A 24,643-nucleotide genomic window follows, 5' to 3' on the forward strand; every position below is an offset into this window, starting at 1 on the left:
TGCAATATCGGGGCTATAGGCCATTTTAACCAAATTTTACCATCCGAAGCGACGAATCTTGGCCGTAAGTAGTTTTGCGTTGCTATCCAACATATTCACTCCAGAGCCCTTGGTCTGTCTCGTCAAATAGCGGACCAAGTCTGTGTGAGGGTATCGCAGTAGTGTTCCGCACTGATGGTCCCTTGCTGGAGGAAATCAAGGAGAATCGCATCTTTCGCGTCCCAGTACGGCGTGGCCATAAACTTTTCCAACTAGTGTGACGCTTCGAATCTTTTCCTCGCTCGTCAATGGGGGCGTTCCACGTCATTGAGACAGCCTTAGATTCTAGGATAAAGTGGGGCACACAGGTCTCATTGCCTGTCATAATTCTGAATAGGAACCTATTTCCCTCTCTGTCGCACCGCGTCAAGTGATCGAGGCTGATTCCCAATTCTTGCACTCTTGTGATCCAGGGTCAGGTTTCTCGGCACCCATCGTGCAGACACTTTTGGATAACTACTAGCACACCACCCAAATTTACAAAAGTTTTTAAGGGCAGCGTCGTTCTACACTGATCAGTTTCCTATCTATTACAAAAAGTGTCATGTTATGTTGTGGTTAACTCTTATTCACTAAACACTACACTTTCTTCTCTCTCTCAAACACGCAGTGCATTAGTGCGACTCCTGCTTAATCGAGATATCGAGAGGCTTCACATCAAATCAGTAAACATACATCCGAGATATCGAGGAAGTTATACGTTTATAAGAATCTATGGTCAGAATGTTTAAATATGTTCGAGATATCGAGAGAGTTTAGGAGAATTGGTGAGATTTGTTACACGTATTTTGATCTACTTGGTTATTGTGTTGTACTGAACATCAAGCAAACAAAATGCCAACGAAGAAGAAAAAGTATAACGCACGGTTTCCTGCGGTAAGCAGTAAACATGTTGATTGTTTACAAAACAAATCATTGATACTTGTTAATGAAAACTATTTAACTGTCCGCGTTTACCATGAGATCACAACTGTAACATACTTCCAAATTATTTATCAAGTTGCTTAACATAGATACCTATTCAAAAGATTTAAAATCTAAGTGAGCTATGTTATGATTAATAATAGACATTTGTTTTAACAGAGCGTCAATCATGTAGTTAAAAAATTAATGTAAAAGCGTGCTCTTACTGTGCTGTAACCTCATTGTTTACATGTTTACCTTTCTCTTTAACAAAAGAAAAAGATGCAAATTCAGTTTATGTTATAGGGTCGTATTAAGAAGATCATGCAGACAGATGAAGAAGTGGGAAAAGTGGCGCAAGCCGTACCTGTCATAATCTATATCCTTTGCATTGTTTATCCTTAGTTGTTTATGGACAGCTGACGTGTAATTCATTAAATTGAACAAATATTTTAATATTTCCTGGTTGGTACGCTACTTTTTTATTCTTATGAACGAATTTTGTATCGTAAAATTACACATTTTTACTTCGAATGTTCGAATACAACCATAGTACATACATATCGAATTTGTCAGATAAACCTTTTTAAAATGTGAGTTATAGTAACTAACACAATATTTCTTAATCGTTTTTTGACTTTTTCTCTGGCAAGAGTTTATAGATCACTCCCTCATTAATTATCATTTGCGTCAGCAATTGCAAAACAGTGCATATGATTTGAATTCACATAAAGCATTAACACATGATATTGCAGTGCGATGACAGGAATTTTGTAAATGCACGTGATGGACTGACTTTTGTGTGTGTAAGTTAAACAGGTTAAATCTACTGCTTATTTTTCACGATGATAATGCCTTGAATAATAATGTGTTTGATAAAGTAGAAATGAAATAAGTGTTTGGAAGCTATACTGTTTTACAAAAAGTCTTGAATGTTATTTTTGATTAGCCAAATTCCTATCTGGTTGCCGATGTTGAACATCTATAAAAGAATAGGTTGAGGTCTTTGTGCTCACTAAGGAAATATTTAAACAGATTATGTTACTGAGACAGTAATCAGTATACATAATGAATTAAGTAAGTTATAAAGAAAACTATAGTTACATCAAGTAAATTTTCAGCTTAGTCTTTAAGTTTGTACAAGCAAATGGATTATTTAGGTCTGTTGAACATCTGATGTCTTTGCAATGGACTTACAACTTAGCAGTGTCTAATGAGGTATATTATCCATACTAAGGTCTCTCTGGCAGTGGTAGTCATCAGATCCCAGATATTCCTCATCACTGGAACCGTAGATAAACAGTTGATGCATGTGAAATATCAAACCATTTTTTGTTAGGATAAACCACAATTGGATTTGCCATTTTCTTTTGTACTAGCACTTCCTAGACACAGGATAACTTGGAACTTCACATCAGTTGCTGTGTTTACACAGATAATGAGAGAGCAGCAGACAGGCAATGTTTGTTGAAATAAGGGGCGAAGAAATATTGTCTCATTCTCACATCAGTATATCACAACCTCCAAAATCATAACACATTCTGAAATAACAGGCAGACATTTTCACAGCCGAGATTATTAATCAAATTTAACCTGTGTTTTAGGTCCAAACCAAATCTCATAAACTGTGGTGTTTTTAGAAGAAACAGTGAAATATATGTCACAACAAAGATTGTTAATTTAATATTTGTAAGTGAAACTGTCAGTCCAATCTAATTACAACCAGATAATTTGTGTGTCATTATTAAAATTATAAATTTAATTGCTGCAGCAGTTTCAGCGGTGCTATCAGACTCTAACCTCGTAATTTGTGACATATTTGTAACATCAGCAAAAAAGAAAATGATTTCAGTTTCAACAAAATGCATTGCCTCATTTATTGTCTTCCATTGCTTAGCTGAAAGTATCGTGCAAAACGGACATGTTGCCAGACTATAAGGTAGCGAAACACTGCTGTGACTGCAGCTGGACATGATCAAGACTGTGGTCCTGGCTCTGATCTAGTCCAGCTTGAAAGTGCAATATGAAACTCAGACAAGGAAGAGGTTCTTAAATTGTGAGATGTGAGTACTGCAAGAAACCAAGGAGAACTAATGGCTGAAAAAGAAGTTATTAGTTTTTATTTATTTACCCACACAGTAGAGTAGAAGGTTGGTAAAAACATAACTACTGATGAACATTCAAATACTGATGTAATATTAGAATAGAAAATGCTAAAGTCATCATAGGTGATCCAATTTTCATATTCCTGTATTTCTTCCTGCATTGAATCTTCATATCTTCCTTTCCTTTTTAATCATGAAGGTGCTTAACATTGAATATTTCCTAATTTTAAAATTACTTTGTCACTGATCTCTTAGTGAATCAACACTTAGGTTTGTGTATTCCTTAATTCCTTAAGACATTTGATTCAGAATTTTATTATTATTCAGGTCTGAAAGTATATTAATGAAACATTTGCACAGTGCCACTCTATTTTAAAAGTAAATAACTACCAGAGTATACCAGAACTTCCATTCTCTGTTGTTGGACTTAATTAAAAATTGCCTCTTTTATGGTTCTGCTCTCCCAACAGGACAGTACAAAATTTGAACAAAAAGATTGCAGTCAGGCTCTAATCAGAAATATCAAGTCACTCAGCAGTGCTGTAAGCTGTTAATAAGTGTGTGAAGTATGTCAATCGATGACCGCCTTGTACCTGAAGAATATTATGCAAATTGTGTAATGTTCAAAGTGTAGTAACATAATGAGGTAGACAAAGGCAAGTGTAATTGATAGTGGGGCATTTTGCTAGGTGCTGCATTTCTTGTGTACTTTGGTCTTTTAAAGTTGGCTGGTTAATGTTCACTTTATGAATAAATATTAAAGTACTGGAGAATAATTTCTCTTATTTTTGTGGTGGGAATGTTCAGCTGTAGTTTCCCTCTGTATCTCATGCTCTCATAGTCAATAGGGCATTAAACCCTAGTCTTCCTTCCATGCTTCCTTTGAGTATCCTATATGTGATCTTTGAATTCAGCCATGGTTTCAGGTGAAACGTTTGTGTTTAATTGGGAAGCCACACCCAGCAACAGCAACATCATAGTGCATTTGTGCCAATTTAGGTAAATGATTGCTTGTGGCCGTAATAAGTGGTTCATAGACTGCTGACCTTGCATCACATTCCTCACCTTCATTAAGAGATCTTATGAATCCATGTCATGTATAAAATTCATGCAGTGGAAAGGCACACTGGCAGCCAACCTTGGTTATGTTTGTGTTATACTTTTTTTTCAAATAGTAAGACAAGTGAATTGATAATAAATGATCAGTTCCACATTTGTGGACCATTAACTTTAACTCCATCATACATTTGGTAGTAAATGGTCTGTAACACATCCTTTGAACAGTTATGTGCCAGATAATGGATTGTATTGTCACCGTCATTGTTAATGTGTCATTGCCTTATTTGAATTGCAAGCAGTTCATCTCATTTCTCTGACGTAATATAACATGAGAAATATTTTGATTGTTTTTATTCACTTGCTTGTTGGGTCAGTTTCAGCGTACATAGACAAAAAAATTGGGTTTTATTCCCTTCAGTTGTAGAAACCATATGTAGTTCATTATTTTGTAGTGATGTTGCATTACATTGTGTTCAGACTTTTTTCAGCTCTGAAACATTTTTTGTTGCTCCCCTAATTCGAGTATATACACTAGTAGTAAATAATCATGACATATTTTGCACATTGTTTCAATTAATTTAATGCTGGGCTTGAAAACTATACACAGTTCTGAACTTATAAGGGAGTTTTCTCCCAGTATTTGTCTAAAATATGACAACAAGCACATAGAAAAGTGTTGTGGATTGGCAGGAGACCAACCCACTAAATTGAGAGGAAGCCGAAAGGCACGTGTTTAAGCTCGCGCAGGCTGGCGTGAGGTCTGGAACAGGACAAGGAAATTAGAACTTAGAAAAAAGGAGGTAACTTGTAGAATACTTAACTTTAATCCATTAATGTTGAACGTAGCTCTTGTCTGTACATTATTTACAATATCAATAGTAACTGATAATGGCGCCTTGCTAGGTCGTAGCAAATGACGTGGCTGAAGGCTATGCTAACTATCGTCTCGGCAAATGAGAGCGTATTTTGTCAGTGAACCATTGCTAGCAGAGTCTGCTGTACAACTGGGGCGAGTGCTAGGAAGTCTCTCTAGACCTGCCGTGTGGCGGCGCTCGGTCTGCAATCACTGATAGTGGCGACACGCGTGTCCGACGTATACTAACGGACCGCGGCCGATTTGAAGGCTACCACCTAGCAAGTGTGGTGTCTGGCGATGACACCACAAAAAGTCCGACTAATTCGTGGGAATACAGAATGTGGGAGGAGCACGCCACAGAACAGTTGAAGCACTTAAACAAATATTTACTTCCAGTGTTGATTGTGGCAGGCATAAGTGATACGTAAAAGTAGGAAAAACTACCAAACATTACACACTTTCATTCCAAAATGTCATAAAGGATCATTTTTGGGGGTAATTAATTTAGTCAAGATAAAGTTTTCCATGCCTCAAAGCAAACAATACGAATTATTTGTGGTGTGAACTTGAGAACATTCTATTAAGGTCAGTTCAAGCGACTGACTATAACTACAACTTCGCAATGTATTTATTTATTTATTTATTTATTTTACCTCAAACCTCAGTTCATGGAATTAGTGCTAACAATAAATAAGAATAATCTTCAACAAGATTTGAATTCACTTACTTTGCTCTAGAAATGTATCCATTTTTCAGGAACACACACATTCAAGAACTTTTCAGCAACCATAGATGTTTAGCTACTAATAAAGTCAAATTAAGAGGAGCCTAAAGGAGTTATTGGTGGCTAACCCTTTGTACTGAATTGATGAATTTCTTAATAGAAGCAGTTGATGCATATGTTGTTGAGTATTATTATTAGATAATGTGGGGATTATGTAAAATCTTACTTCTTCTCATCTTCAGTTAGTTAGTGAAGTAATCAGTGTAAATAAATTTTGTAAACTGCTTTCTGTCCAATGATATGTAGCTACAGCATACTAGGAATTATTGTGTTTACCTTAGTATATAAAAAGTTACGTTTGTTTCGACTTTCAGTATTCTCTCAAAAATGAAAACATAAGATTTGTTTTACTTGTTGTGTAGGAACATTAGTGTAGAGCTTTTTTTGTACATTATATGTTCTTGTATTTTGACAAATTCAACTTTGTGAGGTTCTCTCACTATGGCTCTGTGGAGCAAAAGTATGTCTCCATTAATCTAACCCTATTCCACTCCTCCTCCCAATTGTGTACCCTCATCACTTCTTACTCTAGTTCATTCTCAGTTTTCTCATCCAGTGAAGGTTAAGGCCACAGTTGAAAGCAGCCATGTCATGGACCAGCCATTATGCAATTATTCTTCGATTGGAATAACAAAGTGACATACAGGTAGTTGTTTACAGGACAGCTACCATAGCAGTAACCAATTAAAGCACCGGTTTGGTCATACCCTCTCTTCTGTGCTCAGTTAGCTAAGACTACTAGGATCCTGCTAAGTAAACTCAGTACTGCATGTGCACGTATGAATGTACTTGGTATAGAACTGAACGGCTGCTACTAACAGGGCTGTATTGCATTAGTGCATAGTGATAAAACAATAAAATCTTCTGCCTTCTTCCCCACTCCTTTCCATCCTCAACTGTCTATCACTGTTATGCAGATCTTGGTATGAACTGTAGCACTGTATGTGGTTCTGACAACTAACCAGCTATCTATGGCCAACACCTAGACATAACAAATGGCGAACTTCACTATCCAGTTTTCTTCAGCATGTTTTCTTAACTCTTGTACCCAGAACATTGGAGCTCTTTGTAGAATCTCTGCTCAAAAAGGCAATGGAAATTACGAGTGCTAAAAATGCAAAGACTTTGAGTCCATCTCACATGTAAGTATATTGCTGTCTTATTGGTTCCTGATTGAATTAACTTTATGCAATACTTGCTATAATTATTTAAGTTAGTATAATGATAAAGAATAGTGTTAGGTATTAGAAGAAACACGTGTTGATCTGCACTTTGTCAAGTGTGACTGCAAACTTGCTATATTGAGAAATTGATTAGGAATGCTTATATTGTGTGCTGTCAACTGCTTGTTTCTGAACATAAAATTTTTGTGGTTTTTGTATTGTTCTCAGATAGCTTACAAGATAAATCACTTTCTTTATATTGTTCCTATCCCCTGTGTGTTTTTCCTATCCATTAGCTCCCTGAAATTCACAGGTCATGTTATTCTTGTTCAGCTAACATTGTTGGTTGTGTCAGGTTCTTCACTAGTGAATGATGTATTGTAATAATTATAAGTCCCATTTATGTGCGTTTTATGAGTAGCCTAATTTTTTATTTTTAGCTTCTGAACTGAACTGTTACTATGTTGGTTGAAAATGGTTATTGTGCATTAAAACTGTGTTCTTAAAGTGTTTAAGACATCATTATTCATGCTGATAGTAATTGGTATTATATACACTATTATAAGAAATAGCGTTAGTTACATAGTGTCCCCAGCCTTAGTGTTAGTATGTAAAACAAAAGACTCCATCTGGAATCTTTAATAGTCCTTTGATATTACATCAAATGCAACACACATTAGACTTCACTCTCATTTTCATTCTTCCACAAGTGCATTTATAAAACATAGATCTACTTACTCTAGGTGAATATGATGAGAATGGATGTAATGACTGAAACGAGTCATACTTGACATTGAAAGTATGGACATCAGTGGTGAAGGTTCTGGTCACGAGACCATAGGTGCCTGTAGCGATGGCCTTAAATCCCCAGTGTATTCATTTTTTTACAAATTATATTCCAAAAGTAGTGTTTTTTTTTATTAATGAATGACGTTATATATGGACATTGGTAGCTGTTAACCCCAGAATAATTTAAATTTTTTTGAAGATCACCGTTAATAAAATACCGAATATACTTGTGCACTGCACTTTGTTTAAAATATCCTGAAACTTAGCCATTTTTTAGCTTCTCTGTAGATATGAAGTCAAAACATGTATTTCACTATGGTTCCCTTTGAATTGAAATTTTGATGGAACTTGTGGAGCACAGTAAACATAGTTATCTCATACCACTAGCAAACACTTGTCAATCATGTGACAACTGTCCTTATTTTCAGTCTCCAATAAAGTGACATCACATTCTTCTCTTTCTGAGCCACAAAATTAGAAGTCAATCTGAGGATCTCTTAATGATCCATTTTCTGTTGCACAGGCTAAACAATGATACAAGACAGAGGCAGAAAGCACATATTTTGTTATCGTGTATCCAAAGCTGTGCACAGTAAAGGCGATAACTAGTGGTAACCACTTCAACCAAAACATGACCACCAGCTGCAAATGTAGGAGTGGATGCTCTCTAGTGGCCAAACGCTTAATTATCAATGCTGAAACAGATATGAGTGAAGTTTTAGTTCTTCATATATTTGATCTTAAATTGCCCGCATATGCTCAGGATTTCAAGTTCCTATAAAAATAATAAAAATGAGATAACTCGGTAATTTATGTTAATGAGATAAAAATGTGCCAAGAGAAAAGAAATTTCTAGTCAGCTGCCTGGGCTCATTTTGATAGTAATGATTTCATCCAACCTTTGTCTTAGAAATGAAGCATCCTTTGTAACCACAAGGAAGGCTGTATTTTAATCACAAGAACAATCAAGTACAAAACCTATTCATTTTGATGTGGGAATTAAAATTGAGCTGTCAGTGTCTTCCAAAAGATCCTTATGACCAAACCAAATACAACGTAATATATTACTCTAAATCAAATGATAGAAATTGTGGGGTTGAATAACAACATTGAAATATGGTAGATTGCTGCTTACCACATAGAGCAGGCATTGAGCCACCGACAGACACATTTAAAGTACATTTAATAGCATTTCAAAGGAGGCTAATCTATTGGACAAATTAGGCCAGGTTTTGCTTAAACAACAGAGTAGAAATCTTTTGGCTTATGCAGTGAACAATGGTCTTGGCTGGGGTGGTTAATGGGTACACAGAAGCAGCATGTGGTGAAGAGGGAGAGTTCTTTATAAATTCTTTATAGCATTGCTGTGAGTAGATGAATTCTTCTGCTTTGTATAGACTCTCAAATCACTGAAATTTTGTTTAAGTTCTAACAATAAAATTCTGCGTTTGATAAACCACAGTAGTCTTTTGTTCATGGCCATGCTCTTATTGGTGCATTTTCACTTTGAAAAATGCTTATGGTTTCCATGAGGGTACCGTTTCATTTGATGGACACTACAGGGAGCAAGTACAGAAGGAAACATTCTGAATCTTTGCTTACATGTTGTAGGGCATTGATACTATGACCCAAGCTAAAAATAAATTCAAGAAACATGTTCAGAAACAGTAATTTGACTTTTTATTTAAAATAGACTTTAATAGCAGTACTGGTGTCTCCTTTGTGTACATGCAATTGAATTCAGAATTAAATTATTTTTGTCCTTCTGATCTACCTTACAGGAAACAGTGTATTCTGTCAGAAAGTCGTTTTGATTTTCTGAAAGATCTAGTAAAAAATTTACCTGATGTTGCCAGCTGTGATGGTGAAGAGGGAAATTCACCATTTCTTCCAAGCCCACCCTGTGGAAACACTGCAGGTTACATTGATTTAAGGTATTACATTTATATACAGTTACAGAATTAAGCAGTCTCTTAAAGCTAGCTTTGTTTTTCAAGTAATCCAAGTAAATATTTCTTGCAAAATTACTTAACAGTAAATAACTTGCGTGTGGTGGAAAAATTAATTATTGTGATGAATGACTTCCTGGTGGCCTGGCTATTTGTTTGAACCATGTTCTAGTTATGGCTTAGAGTTACATAGTTTTCAGTGGTCATCTTGTATCATGCTTCCAAGTCCATATCTGTTCTTTTCAACAGTTCTACCAAGTCCTTTGCTGTCTCTGACAGGAGTGCATTGTCCATGACAAACACCATAGTTTGTATTTCTTCGCTTTGAATTTTCATTTCTTATTCAAATTTTTCTTTCGTTTTCCTTTTCGTCCACAACTGTGTGTTCAATGTACAAATTGAATAATGTCAAGGATAGACTGCAACCCTGTCTCACTCCCTCCTCAACTACTGTGATGCCCTTTGACTCTTATAAACTGCTGTCTGGTTTCTGTACAAGTTGTAAATGACCGTTCACTTCCTGTAGTTTACTCCGGCTAGTTTGTGAATTTCAAAGAGTATGTTCCATTCAACATTGTCAAAAGCTTTTTCTAAGTCTACAAATGCTATAAGCATTGGTTTGCCTTTCTTTAACTTATCTTCTGTGGTAAGTTATAGGATCAGTATTGCCTCACATGTAACGTGTTCCTACATTTCTCTGGAACCCAAACTGATCTTTCCTAATGTTGGCTTCTGCCACTTTTTCCACTCATCTGTAAATAGGTTGTGTCAGTAAACTGATAGTTTGGTAATATTCACGCCTGTCAGCACCTGCATTGTTTTGAATTGGAATTATTACTCTTCTTTAAATCTGAGGCTATTTTGCCTTTCTCATGCATCTTGTACATGAGGTGGAATATTTTGTCGTAGCTGGCTCTCGTGAAAGTTCTGAAAGAATGTCTGCTCTAGGGGCCTTCTTTATATTCGTTCAGTCTTGGAACTTCCCTTTCGTTGTTTAGTACTGGTTTTGTGTCTGAGCTCTTGATATTCACACAGCTGCTTCGCTCTTCTCCAAAGGCCTCTTTAATTTTTCTGTGGGTGGTATCTATATTTCTCCTAGTTTTACGTGCAACTCTAGGTGTAACATTTGTCCACTAGCCATTCCTGCGTGGTCAGGTTTGCACTTACCATCAATTCATTGTTTAGATGTCTGAATTCCCTTTTGTCTTCATTTACTGCATTTTTATATTTTCTCCTTTCATTAAAAATATCTCTTGTGATATCACAGAATTTCTATTGTGCTTTGTGTTTTTTACCTGTGTGACCTTCTGCTGCCTTCACATTTCATCTCTCAGTGATACCCATCTGTCTTTTACTGTATTTCTTTCTTCTGTTTCAGTCAATTGTTGTCTAATATGACCTTTGAAATTTTAGACAACCTCTGGTTCGTACAGCACATCCAGGTCCCATATCTTTAATTTCCTAGACATTTTGTAGTTTCTTCTTTTTTAATCTTACAGTTAATAACTTATGGCCAGAGTCCACAACTGTCGCTGGAAATTTCTTACAATTTGAATATGGTTCTGAAATCAAATCTCTGTCGTATAATTATATAATCAATCTGAAACCTTCCAGCGTCCCCAAATCTCTTCCATGTCTACAACTTTCTTTCCTCATTCTTAAACCAACTGTTGGTGTTGATTAAATTATGCTGCATGTGATATTCTACCAAGGGGTACCTTTTTCATTCATTCCCACCTGTCCATATTCTCCTATCTTTTCCCCTATCTTTTCTCCTTTTCTCTTATTTTCTACTATCAAATTTCATTTCCCCATCACAGTTAAATTTTCCTCTTCTGTAACTATACGAATAATTTTTTTTTTTTTTTTTTCCTCACCATACCTTTTTTCAATCTCCTAGCCATCTTCGGAGAGAGTTGGCATATAAACTCGTACTATTGTGGTGCTTGTTTAGCTTTAAGTTACTGGGTGTTTATAATTAACCTGACGGTGTTCTGAGTGCTGCAGTGTGAGCTGTATACATCAGATGATGCTGAAAAGATGTAGGTATGTTCATTGATTGATGGGCTCAGGGAATATGCTGAAAAAATAATACTTCCCCTTTCTGCCAACAGATGAAAATATGGTGCTGTAAGCAGTCAATATGTGATGTGGGTGCAGGAAAAGAGGAGGAACGATCAAACACGTAATTACAGTGGTCCTGGGACGTTTATTAGGATATGGCCACAAACTATAACTTATGTTCATTATGGTCTCCTCACTCTGTAACATATTGGATTTGTAACAGGGCCCTGCAGCATATCTGGTTTAATTAGTGACGTCATCGTATGCTGTCCTGTCCAGGAAGAGTCCAGCTACACCCCTGATAGATACAGTCTTTCAGACATTCCCACAGTCAGAAATCACATAGATTTAGATTGGGAGATGTGGAAAGCCAGTTTTCATATAAATAGTGGTATGGACACAGTTAGGTTCTTGCAAAGCTGGAATCGTGTTGGACAAGGAAGTCCTTATAATGTGCAGGTGTCACTGTACACCTAACTGGCCCGCGAGGTGTCATCTACTCAAAGAAAAACAGACCAAAAATGAAAGAGCTTCTGAAACCACACTACACAGCCACGTAAGCTAAACGCAGTGACTGTTTCTGCACAACATGTGATTGAGTAGAATTCCATATGCAACAGTTCTGTGCTTTCACGGACTGTGCAGATTGAAATGTGCCTTGTCCATCTAAAGATAGCCTGTCGTCCATTTCTATGTGTGGCAAAAGACAGAGGTCAAGATCACAGCAAATCCTGGGACTTCATGATGGACATTTTAAATCTTGTAGGAATACCAGAGTAAAATGTGCCACAAAATCTTTGGAATTATTGACCAGGGAGACAGAATTCTCATCAGCTTGATAACTGGCTGCAGAATTTGAAGCATGTGCTTCACAGTTGGCTATAGCTACAGCAACTTTATTTATCAACTACCATGAGAATTAGCTTCCTCCATCCTCCTGCTACACTACCTAATTCACCTGGCTCTTCAAATATCTTGATCATATTCTGTAGTCCATTTACTGACCTTTGAAGCTGTTTCTGTTGGCGCATTTACGCAATGCGGTGCTGCTGCTGTTGCCATTCTGATAAAAAAGCTTTTCCAACAGTGCATGATCTTTCTTCTTAACAGCCATTGTGTTTCATATGTAAAACTTCAACCTTTTTAATCCTTTACACCAATGGTCACTTCATAAAAGAAATCAGCATGTGCCACCAAGTGACAAACAGCATACTGACGTCAAAACAGGAAACATTTCACTTTCTGACTGCTTACAGCACCATATTTTCACCTGGTGGCAGAGAGTGGGAATATTTTTTCAGCATACTCTGCGAGTGCTCCGACTAGTGAACATACCTACAATGTTCCAGTGTCCTGCAGTGTATGCAGGCCACACTGCAGCACTTGCAACACCATTATTTAATTATAACAGCCCAGTTGGAAATTAAGAAGAAGGGATCTGTATATATTGAAATAACAGGAAGTTGTTGAGAGCTTTAAAGTGAGCAGCACATGGCAACAGTTAACTGAAATAAGGGTAAGGAAGACAATAGAAGAAGAATGATGAGTGCTCTTGACGGATGAAATGGTGAATGTGGCTGATTATCGGATAGGAAGAGCGGCAAGGCCCAGTAAAAAGCCTTGGATAATGCATGAGAGATTGAATGTTACAGATGAAAGGAGTAAATATGAAAACACATTTGAAGCTAGCAAAAATGAATAGAGATATCTAAGAAATAAGGATAATGGAAGTGCAATCTGGCAAAGCAGGAATGACTAGATGTGAAATCCAAGGCTTTAGAAGCATGCATCCAGGACTGCAGTAAAATAGATTCAGTGGTAAGAAAATTAAGAGGAGCCTAAGAACAAAGTGTATCAACTGTATAAATGGTATAAGCGCAGGTGGAAAGCCAGTACTAAGCAAAGAAGGGAAGACTCAAAGGTGAAAGGAATACATAGAAGGAATAACTTTTGAAGATAATGTTATAGAAAGTGATGTTGTAGGTGAATAATATGATGCTACGAGAAGAATTTGACGGAGCTCTAAAAGAAATAGGTCAAAATAAATCCCCTGGGGGAGACAGTACTGCCTCAGAATTGTGCAAGTCCTTGGGAGATCCAGCCATGAGAAAACTATCCCACCTTGTATGCAATATACACGAGATGGGAAAATATCTTCAAATTTTAAGAAGGATGGTGAAATTATATAAAAAATTTCTGGTGGGGTGTAAATAATTTAAGAGTAAAGTAGATCGCTGAACAAATAGCAAAAATGTTGAGTCATTGACAGGTGCCCACACAAGAGAGAAAGAAAACTTGCTAGCTTGTGGAATAAATCGTTTGTCAAGCTAGTTTTTGGCAGGTGGACTGGGTGGTGTGTGGGTTTATTGAGTGGGGTGGATAGAGGGGCTGCAAGTGGGTGCCCAGTGGCTGAGAGGATACAGCAGTATCTGCAGTGATGAGAACTCCTGTGCCCAGTATGCTGAAGGTCTCACGAGGGCCTTCACAGACAGGCTCTAGCCCCTAAGCCTTGTCTCCAAACAGGATTTCCATGCCATATCCTCACACACCATTAATCCTCCCATCAACCCCAAGAACCAGCCACAAAGGAGCACCTCCTTTGTCAGCCCACACTCCCCTGTACTGCAACAATTGAACCATGTCCTTCATTAGGGCTTTGATTATCTTTCACCATGCCCAGAAATGAAGGACATCCTACTCAAGATCATTCCCACCCCTATGCCACAGTGATCGTATCCTTGTGGAAGATTCTTGTGCAAGGACTGTCCAATCCATTCAGCTAGCACTTCCTACTCCAGTCCTCTCACAAGCTTATCTTACTCCATCAGATGCAGAGCAATCTTTGAAAGCAGCCATTTAATATACCACTTCCGCTGCAATCATTGCTCAGCTTTTTATGTCAGTATGATTGCTGTCCACCAGAATTAATGGCCAAGAACAAAGTTGACCACCCAGTGGCACAACATGTTCGATTTCAATCGTTGCTTTGCAACCTGGGCTATCTGGATCCTTCCCTCCACTGTCACTGTTTCTGAACTGTGCAGATTGAATTATGCTTGCAATGCATCTTTTGCTCCTGTGGCCTACCCGGCCTCAATCTGTGTTGTCCCACTGTTCTCACACCTGCCACCCAACAGTTTCCTTTTCCTCTACCTTGTCATCCCCATCCAATATCCAGTCTACATCTTGACATCACCTTCAACATGCACTGTACCCCACTCTCTCCACTACCCATGCATTACCTGCCTAGTCCAAGCACCTGCCACACTCACTGCAAGCTGCTAACCACCCACACCCTACTCGACACAATCTCCGTCCCGCTGTAGCCCCACTGCGTAAGTAAATCCTGGCATTGTGTGTCCAGTGGGTACAATGTTGGACATAGGCAGGGGTGTGTGCGTGTGTGGTGGGGGAGGAGGAGGGGGGGCTCCAATTTGACAAAGAATTTATCTCGAAAGTTAGTGTGTTTTACATCTTTTTTCTGTGTGCCTGTCAGCAACTCAATGCTTCTGCTATTCGGTGAGTGGTCTGCTTTACTCCTAAATAATTTACATTCTATCAGAATTGTCCTACATGGGAGAAGACGCGCATGGACAAAACAGGAGCCACCAGTTGATTCCTCTCACATTCTTCCGCTCTTATAAATGCAGTCTGGTTTTTGAAAAAGTTGTAGATAACTTTTTGCTACCTGTATTTTATCCCCACTACTTTCAAAATTTCAAAAATTATACCTAAACCTTGTGTTCTGTGTTCCTTTGTTACTGTCTAGAACTTACGTGTACATTGTCTCTCGTGTTTTGTCCATGTTCATCTTCTTGCACATTCTCCCTATCGCCTTTGCTGTGTGCAGGCTTCACCAGCCCTGACAGTGTTATAGTGCCTACTTTTGTGACACCCTGTTGCATTGGTCATAGCTGTTTAAGACTGCATTACATGCTGTGTCGTGATGAATTGCAGGGACTACCTGATAGAAGGCTTCACCCAACTGTCTGACTCTTCCATTTACAAACTCTGCCATAGTGATCCCATCTCAGAACCCCACTGAAATCCTTAGGCTCGTCCCGGAACCTGCCCCCTTGATACCATCTCCCTCTCCACCCCATTAACACCCTGCATACCCATCTTTCATGCTCACCAAAATCCACAAACCCAACAATCTTGGGTGCCCCATTGCAACTGATTATGGTGTTGCTACTGAAAAATTTTTCATTCTTGTTGACCAACTCTTCTTACCAATTGCCCAAAACCTTCACTGTCTCTCCATTATCTATCAGTTTTAATAAATTGTGGGTACAAAATACTGACACAGATTATTTATAAAAGAATGGGAAAGTTGATGGAAGCTGTCCCGAATGGAGATCAGTTTGGGTCCCAGAGAAATGTAATAACACACAGGACAATACTGTACCTATAATTTATCTTAGAAGGCGGGCTGAAGAAAAGCAAACATGTTACAAAATCTTTATAGCATTTGTAAACTTATGGAAAAGTTTTGACTATCTTGTCTAGAATACACTTTTTGAAATTTTGAAAGTAGTGGGGATAAAATACAGGTAGCAAAAAGTTATCTACAACTTTTACAAAAACCAGACTGCATTTATAAGAGTGGAAGAATGTGAGAGAAAAGTAGTATTTGAGAAGTGAGGGAGAATAAGGGCACCAAGGAGAAAATTGGAAAGAGAATTGAAGTTCAAGGAGAAGAAATAAAACTTTGTGGTCTGCCGATGACATTATAATTCTGTCAGAGCTGGGAAAGGACTGGGAAGAGCAGTTGAAGGGAATGAACACTATCTTGAAAAGAGGTTATAAGGTGAATACCAACAACAGCAAAAAAAGGGTAGCGGAATGTAGTTGTTTTAGATTAGGCAATGCGAGAGAATAGGAAATGAGACCATAAAAGAATGTTGTTTGAGCAGCTAACTGATGATGGCTGAAGTAAATAGTATATCAAATACAGGTTGCCAATAGCCAAAAAAAGTTTCTGGAAAAAGGAAATTAGTTAACATAGAATATAAAGTTAAGTGTTAGGAAGTCTTTTATGAAGGTATTTGTATGGAGTGTAGCTTGGTATGGGCGTAAAATTAGAGCAGTCAGCAGTTCAGACAAGGCGAGAATAGAAGTTCTGGTAATGTGATGGTACAGAAGAATGAAGATTTGAAGGTGCAGAATTGAATTGAGGAAAAAGAAATTTGTGGCACAACTTGGCTAAAGGAAGATACTGGTTGATAAAACACTCCATCCATCAGGGATCCTCAATTTGATAATGAAATGAGGGGGGAAGGGGTAAAAATTGTAGACGGTGATAAAAGCTTGGATGTAGTAAGTGGGTTCAAAAGAATGTGGGTTGCGGTAGTTCACAGAAATGAAGCGAGTTGCACAAGATAGACTAGTATGGAGACCTTCATCAAAACCAATCTTCAAGTGTAAGACCACAGTAACAACAACACATAATTTGCCTGGGAGTGTCTATTGTGTGTCAACTTTTTTTTTCTCTAAATGAACAGATCCGTCCAGTATTCAAAGAAAAATGTGACAACCAACAAAATTGTGTTGTTTCTTAGTTCATCAATTTTAATTCATGTACCTGCATTCTTTCTGAATATACTGTACTTAAATGTATTAGTCATTGTAATCCAAAAAGAGTGTGTTAATGATGTTTATTTTTATATAGTTTCTTGTCATATTAGTAGCATATTGGATGAATGTCACTGTGTTTTTATACTTGGGACATGCTGCTGAAATTACAAATGAAGTGCACCCTTGGTAGTTAAAGCTCTGGTTAAAAAGGAAATGTCACAGCCATAAGTTGATCAGTTTTGCCCCATCCTACTTTTTTTGATTGATGAAAGTATAGGGCATGGACAGAGATTTGTAAGTTTGGAGTTGTATGATAATATGACAGAGGTTTGCGTATGCTGCTGTATATCATTGTTACTTTTCTTTTTTTAAAAAAATATTGTGTGTGGGTACTAAAAGTTTTGAATTTGTTTCTAAAATTAGTATTTGTATTTTGTTGTTATACAGTGTGGGCACCCGAAGACTACCTGAAACAGATGTAAAGAAAGAGATGGGACAGGAGTCTGTAACACCAACACCAATTATGTCTCATCCGTTGCCTGTTCAGACTGTCCCAACTGTTGTAACGAATCAGCTGCATGCTAATTTCTACAAAGAAACTGATGACTCTAGTCCAAGTTATGGTCAGGTTCCAGTCACATCTGAAGGTACAATTGGAAGGGGTTCTATCTTCCATGTTACGCCAGCTGACTCACCTCAACCAGCTGCTGTTGTCATGCCAGCAGTAGAACCAATCAAGCCTGAAAGAGTTGAATCAAACTTGCTGTGTAGCACTGCAACAGGTATCACTTCTGTGATTGATACTGTCAGCAGTAGTGAGACTGCTATTGGTGCTTTCAATGCCCAGACACCTCTTGTTATACCACAGTATGTTAAAACTGAGGTCAGCATTGCATTAGATGATGACTGTGATACAACTTAATAGTTGTGGTGGTGAGTTAAAGATAACAAATTACTGAAGAGACCAACTTCTAATTTTGCAGTATGTATGTTCTGTGGCAAATGTGGTTTTAAACCATAAATTGCTACATTACAGTAGGAATACAATCAGGCACTTTGTGTATGTGGAACGTCATTGAAAGCGTACACACTATTGTGGAAGGTACTGATCAGTGTAGGAAGAACTGTTCGGTATTTGCATAGGTCACCTGTACAAAAAGGGTGATCAGTAGGTTCTTCTTTCAGATGGTGTGTTGCGGGAACAGTGCATAATGACAGTGAAACATTTACTTTTATGTTTTTTGTATGTAATTACTTGCAGCTTTTTGAAGTTTTCAAAAAAAAACTTGTAATAAAAAGGCAAAAGTTTCAGCTCTATTACTGAAATCTTTGGCACTGCTCATTTAATTTTAATTGTGTGTGTTTGATAATTTTGTTGTTAATATTTGTCTTAAAAATTTTCTGCCTTTTGTATGGCTTTATTTGTAATATTTTTATGTATGTGCTCCTTGTGAAAAATGTGGAATAAACTTAAAACATGTTCTGTTCGTATTTCTGTTTTGTAAAGTTCACCGGAATGGCTTTTCGTATTGTTTCTTATATTGCATAGTATTTGTTTGTAGTACAGTTCAAATTACCAAAAAAATACATGGAAATATTGCAAAAGCATATTTCACATGTGTGTTTCATTTAGGCTTCATCTGTAAGGATTTACATATGAATATGTATGTAGAGCAATCTTTGCACATTACTACAATGCAATATTCTGTAAGCTGCATAAACTATTAAAATTTATACTGTCTTTTGTATTCATATTTGAATTTGCTTTGACATTATCTGCCATTAATGGCAGTGATGGTCCTTTTTAATATAAGGCTGCTGTTAATGAAATATTGAGAAAGTCCCATGATTGTATTTCTTTTAGCTAGTATTGAAGACAAATAAGCAACAAATGTTGTGCATTCTGCACTACCATTTTGCTTTATAAGAGTGTGCCCATTTCAGTTCAGAACCGAAATAGGTCAAACCAAGTAATTATCTGTAACTTGCAGAGACTGTAGAAAGCAGAACGTGTTGTTGAAATAGTACATTGCAGAATACTCATGTAGACTTGTAATGTTTTGAATATCCTTTGTGTCAAATACTTTCAGTCATAAACATTAACAGTACACAAAAATACTTTGGCTGTGTTTACCACCTTTGTTGTATAATTTGGAACTGTATAGTCCTTAATGTCTTTTCACGTTTTAGTAAAACAATTGAGAAAATTCTAGTGTATAATGATTAGAAATTTTTATTTATTTTTAAAATATAAGAATAAAAAAAACGCCATTAAAATTTGTAATACTGAATGAGCACTCATTTAAAAGAAATTAGTAGTAGTAGTTGATATCTAAGTGTCACAATGCATCACCATATCAAAGTTAAATGTGCATAGTATGTAGTAACAATATGTGCATGAATATTTTTGTTATGGACAGTATCTGTTCATGTTCTCCAGTCTTATCTTAAGTGAGAATTTTCAAGCTCTGTAATTTACTGAGTGTACTCTCATTTTGGGAAAAAAATCAATAAAACTTGTCAATTTTTACCCAGAAACATTTGCTGACATTGTGCTCTAAATCTAAAGTGTGAGATACAGTACAGGTGTTTCTAAAAATGTATTTACAGAAATAATTTTATGAGAGAAGCAACATCAGTATGGAATGTAGCATTGTTATCAGAAGCATACATTCTTCTGCTTTTTAGTTCAGTTTAGGCCTAAAAGATTCTCTAGTGAACCATTGGCTATTCTGTGTAGGTGTATCTAGAATGCATTGTTTCTGCGTCTATTTATTCACAATGGACGTACGTTGTTCTGTTGTTTTTGTATTCTCAAATATAAAAATGCTCTAAAACCACACCATATTGTAAAGGAGGAGATGCGGAAAATGACTACAACAGAGACAAATCAAAGTAATTCTTACTAAATCTCCAAGCAGAATTTAAAGGAATAACTAGTGTGAAGCTTTCCCAGAGATTTGCTTCATGGTGGATAAAGTTGATCATACTTGAAATACTAATAAATATATTTAAGAAAATCTGTCTAGTTTTGCATCCACTTCGTATTTCAAATAGCTATTGAATATTGAAATTCGAAAGTCTGCTTCTTACTGCAGTACCAATTTCTATATTATAGTGATCTTGTAATTATGAGAAAGATAATATGTACAAAATTTCTTGCATGTGTGGTAAACTGCAGTGAAAGGACTTGAAAATGTGAATCACCTTGCTCAAGATGGAGAGAAAACATTAGAAGTAACTGTAAAATGTATTAAAAACTGAAAAATGACTTTTAAAAATGTAATAAAATACAATATTTTGTGTGTGAAACTAACATGGTACTAGTGCAGATGCAGACAGACAGAGAAACGTACTTGAACTTTTGGAAGTAAGTATAACATAAACTAGTTGAAGAAATGAGTTTGTAGATATTGCTACATAAAATATAAAAATAAATAAGCAATGATAAAATTCGAGATTACAGAAGAAAATGGAACGAACATCTACAAAGAATGAAGAGAGAGAGAGTGTGTGTGTTCCCTTAAAGTGCCATGGGAGAAGAGACAGAGGAAGACCCCAACAGAGATGGGTACCGTAACAGGCAATTCCTGCCTAATACCTGAAGAGAAGATGATGATGATGATAAGCTTCATTATAACAATAATGCTCAATGAATTCAAAAGAATATTATCGGTGAACACATGGAGTAAGGAGTGCATCTGTCAAAATTTTCAGAATGTTAATATTTTTGTAATAATTCCACAAGGGTCATCATACACTTTTGAAAAATTGGTGTTGTGTCCAGTGTTACACTTTCAAGAAAAGACTCAATAGCAGTACCCGGTTCAAAATTAAATCAATGTGTGATTGTCAAACGTAGTGGAAGAGCTTCCAATTTTGCTCTCTACATTGTTTTCAATTTCAGCTAACCACGAAATTAGGAACAGGTATAGTTATTAAGGGTCGGCCTTTATTGTATGCCTACTCTGTACAATAGAATTAAATACTAAATAAAGGGCTAAACTACTGTACTAAATGTACCCGTAGATAAGAAAACAGTATTGATTGCAATTACTGTTCTGCTAACTTACATTCCCCATAGATGAGTAGCATTTCTACTTTCTCTTCGTTGGTGTACATTCTGCTCACACAACTCTTCAACTGACGGAGATTGATGGAATGACGGGTGTACAGTCTACTTATGTTTGCATTTGCCCTTGGTCAACGTCAGCATGTGGATGTGTTCCATTACCCCGAGTACATGCACTAAGCGCTGGGAGCATCAACGCCAATGTTGTGTTATGTAATTAATAATGTTGTGTTTCAGTGAGTGGTACACTGTGATACATTTTTGAATAGGTCTTTAGGAGTGGAAATGAATTACCGAATTAAAAAGACAGGGTGCGATTTGAATAAGTCATACCACTGTTTGTACCTTTGTAAAAAGCAAAGCAACAAGGAACTCAATCATGCTGATTGATGTCCCCCTGACGGCTAAAGAACATTTGCTTGAAACATTTTGTAATTTGCGTCTGGACAAGCAGTTGTTTAGGGTGGTCAAGATAAATGGGCCAACCTGTATATAGACTATTATTACAATGGGGTTTCCACACCCAGAGGCATTTTAAAGGTATTGCCAGTTGCCCCTCCCATGGGGAGGAGTCCATGTTTGTGCATCATGTATCTGAAGTGGGACATGGTAACTAGCCCCGTCTTTAACTCAACATGATGATAACTGCCTAAAAACCACATCCAGGCTCGCCAGCAAACCAAGCCCCATTGTTAACCTCTGAGGCAGGTTCAGTACTGGGTAGGCACGCCTCCCCGTGTTCCAAAAGCAGGCGCTTTAATATGTTTGGCTATCTGGGGGTCTCTTCTCTGTCCATAGCAATTAATAAAAATAATACTGCTGTGAAAATCATAGTCAAATAGGATGCTACAAGTGTGCAAATAAAATAGGAGGCTCAGAGTCTGATATCCTGTGAAAAATCCTACATATTGTTGTGGTTTGCAGTTCAAAGTCACAAGATGGTAATTCTGGAAAATCTGAAATTGACAGGGAATTACATTTTACATGGAAAAACCAGGGAATTTCATAAATTTTCAGGGAATTCTCTGTTTTTAACTTACACTGTAACTCATTTTTATTGAACTTTATAAGCCAAAAGTTTTAAAATACCAAATATTTCAAAGTGTACTACTTATTTGAATATTATTCCATATAAATTATTGAAGTTTAAGTTGGGTGCATGGGTTGGTGATAAACACAGTTGATCCACTGTGTGGATCAATGAAATCGCTTTGGAATCAACTTTGGCCCCAGTCATGGTACAATTCCATTTCTTGTCAGAGTTTTGACTAAACATTAAAGAGTGTTGGGGTAAGTTTTGGTATTGTGACCACACATTGTTGCCAATGTTGTTTTGGTTCTCAGCTTCTCATTTTGAAACCCGAGGTTGGCTGTGTGTCATTTGTACTTCCAGGTTGAATTCCTTAAATCACAATGTCTCAGGTACAGTGAAGTAACATGGAAGTTCTTGAGTTTTTGGAATCATGCCTGCATGAAATACATTTATGGATTTATTTGCCTACAATTTTGTACTGTATTTAAAACTTACTGATTTTGAAATATATGTAAAGTGTTATCACCTGCCAACTTCATTTATATTTCTTTTTCCTTTTTTTGTTTTGTAGTGACAAAGTATAATTATTCACACTGGTAACAACAAATGCACTGGCTACTATCTGTGCATCATACATGTCTGCATTGGCTCTATATGAATTCAGCTGGAAGTTGGCTCAAATGTGTGGGCATTGACCACAAATAGTGGCCCATGTTGGAGCCAATGTGCAGACGAAGGGTAATGGAGATTTGCATTGCAATGTTTTTTGAAGTGGAGCAAGTGTATTGTTACATAATGGTTTTCTTAAAGTGATTACATTTTATTTTCACACTTTGATTTTTACAAGAAATGTAAGGTAAAAATATCATTTTTAGTAGAACATCTGTTATATTTTTACAAGCATTTTCACAGCTAACTTTAGTAAATATGTGTTTTCAAACCAGATCCCAAGTCCAAATGAAAATCCATTACACATCTTGTGCAAACTAAAATGGATGAGGCAGGGTACTATATATAAACATGACACTAGCTAGATCCGTGTTCAGGTGATATTACAACACACACATTTAAATCCCATTCATGCTGATTTCAATTTATTTTACACACTTTTTTCAGCCTTTAGTTTGTTATTTTCTAGTATGTTCTCTGCTTGTAGTTAAATAATTCAATTTTTAGAAAAGTTTGTTTAGGAGTTGACATTTAAAGATAAGTATTGTTCTGCATTGATGAAAGGAAAGTAGGTAGGGTTCAATGTTGTGATGAGCTGTGAAGCCACATACACACTGAACTTGAAACATATTTTCAAAATATATTTCCAGTTGTTACATGTGGAAACAATTTCGAAACATGTTTTGAAATACAGATACAACTATCTCTATTTGTACAGATCTCAGGAAACAATTTTTCAAGCCAGCTACTGTACATCACAACTGCACAGTGCTATTGCATGTTCAAATGTCACATTGTCTCTGGTGTACAGAGTTTTTTGTGTTGCCTTTTTGCTTGCTGTATTGAGTTTTTCCGAAAGAAATGGAGTGGACAATGCAGCAGACTGTTGAGTTGTTATCACTCTACCAGGCTGATGTCTGCTTGTGGATTGTACGGAGAAAGCAGTACAAGAACAGCACAATAAATACATGCTCTGCAGAGAGTTGCTGCTATGTTTGACGCTAGTAGCAACTGCTTTGAAAAGAAAATAAGGTTGTGTGGGAAAAAAGGAAGGTGGTGAACAGCAAAACATTGGGCGGTGGCGCAGGCACTGCTGACAACCTAACATAGTCAAGTTATTTGCCCCTGCAGTTTTGTAATGATGTTCATGACCCAAAAGAAATTAAATGCTGTGAACAAAGAGGTACAAAAAGTAGTGTTCATTCCCCTGTCACATTCATAACCACCCCAGAAACTAACAACACTGTTGAGCAAGTAATTTTTGGACATGTGGGATCATGCAACTGAAAAAAAATTTGGTTACATATTTAATTATGTCTTTCATTTAGTTACCATTACTCAGACCTTCAGGACTTATACTAGTGCTCCATAAACTTCAGATACAATTCGAGGTATAACTTGTTTCAAAATGTGAAATAAGTACTCTGCCAGTACACAAGGCTCTGAAATGAATCTCCCATTGCAGCTCTTTGGTGACCGTAATTGCTTTCCTGAAACCTGTGTCTTTTTATTTAAACAAGTAATGCTACCACATTTGCCAGGAATTCAAAATTGGTGGATGATATTTGAGTGAATTTACGA

General features: G+C 36.9%; 1 protein-coding gene across 1 annotated transcript; it reads left to right on the plus strand.

Annotated features, from left to right (window-relative positions):
• The first annotated feature begins 715 nt into the window (after positions 1-715).
• Positions 716-22,926, plus strand: LOC124794707 (dr1-associated corepressor). Its single transcript, XM_047258282.1, has 5 exons — positions 716-915; positions 1,249-1,321; positions 6,795-6,888; positions 9,480-9,632; positions 17,736-22,926. Exons 1-5 carry the CDS (start codon positions 874-876, stop codon positions 18,208-18,210), a joined length of 837 nt encoding a protein of 278 aa, XP_047114238.1. The 5' UTR covers positions 716-873; the 3' UTR covers positions 18,211-22,926.
• Positions 22,927-24,643: the final 1,717 nt, after the last annotated feature.

The sequence above is a fragment of the Schistocerca piceifrons genome, chromosome 4, assembly GCF_021461385.2.
Source record: "Schistocerca piceifrons isolate TAMUIC-IGC-003096 chromosome 4, iqSchPice1.1, whole genome shotgun sequence".
Classification (NCBI taxonomy): domain Eukaryota; kingdom Metazoa; phylum Arthropoda; class Insecta; order Orthoptera; family Acrididae; genus Schistocerca; species Schistocerca piceifrons.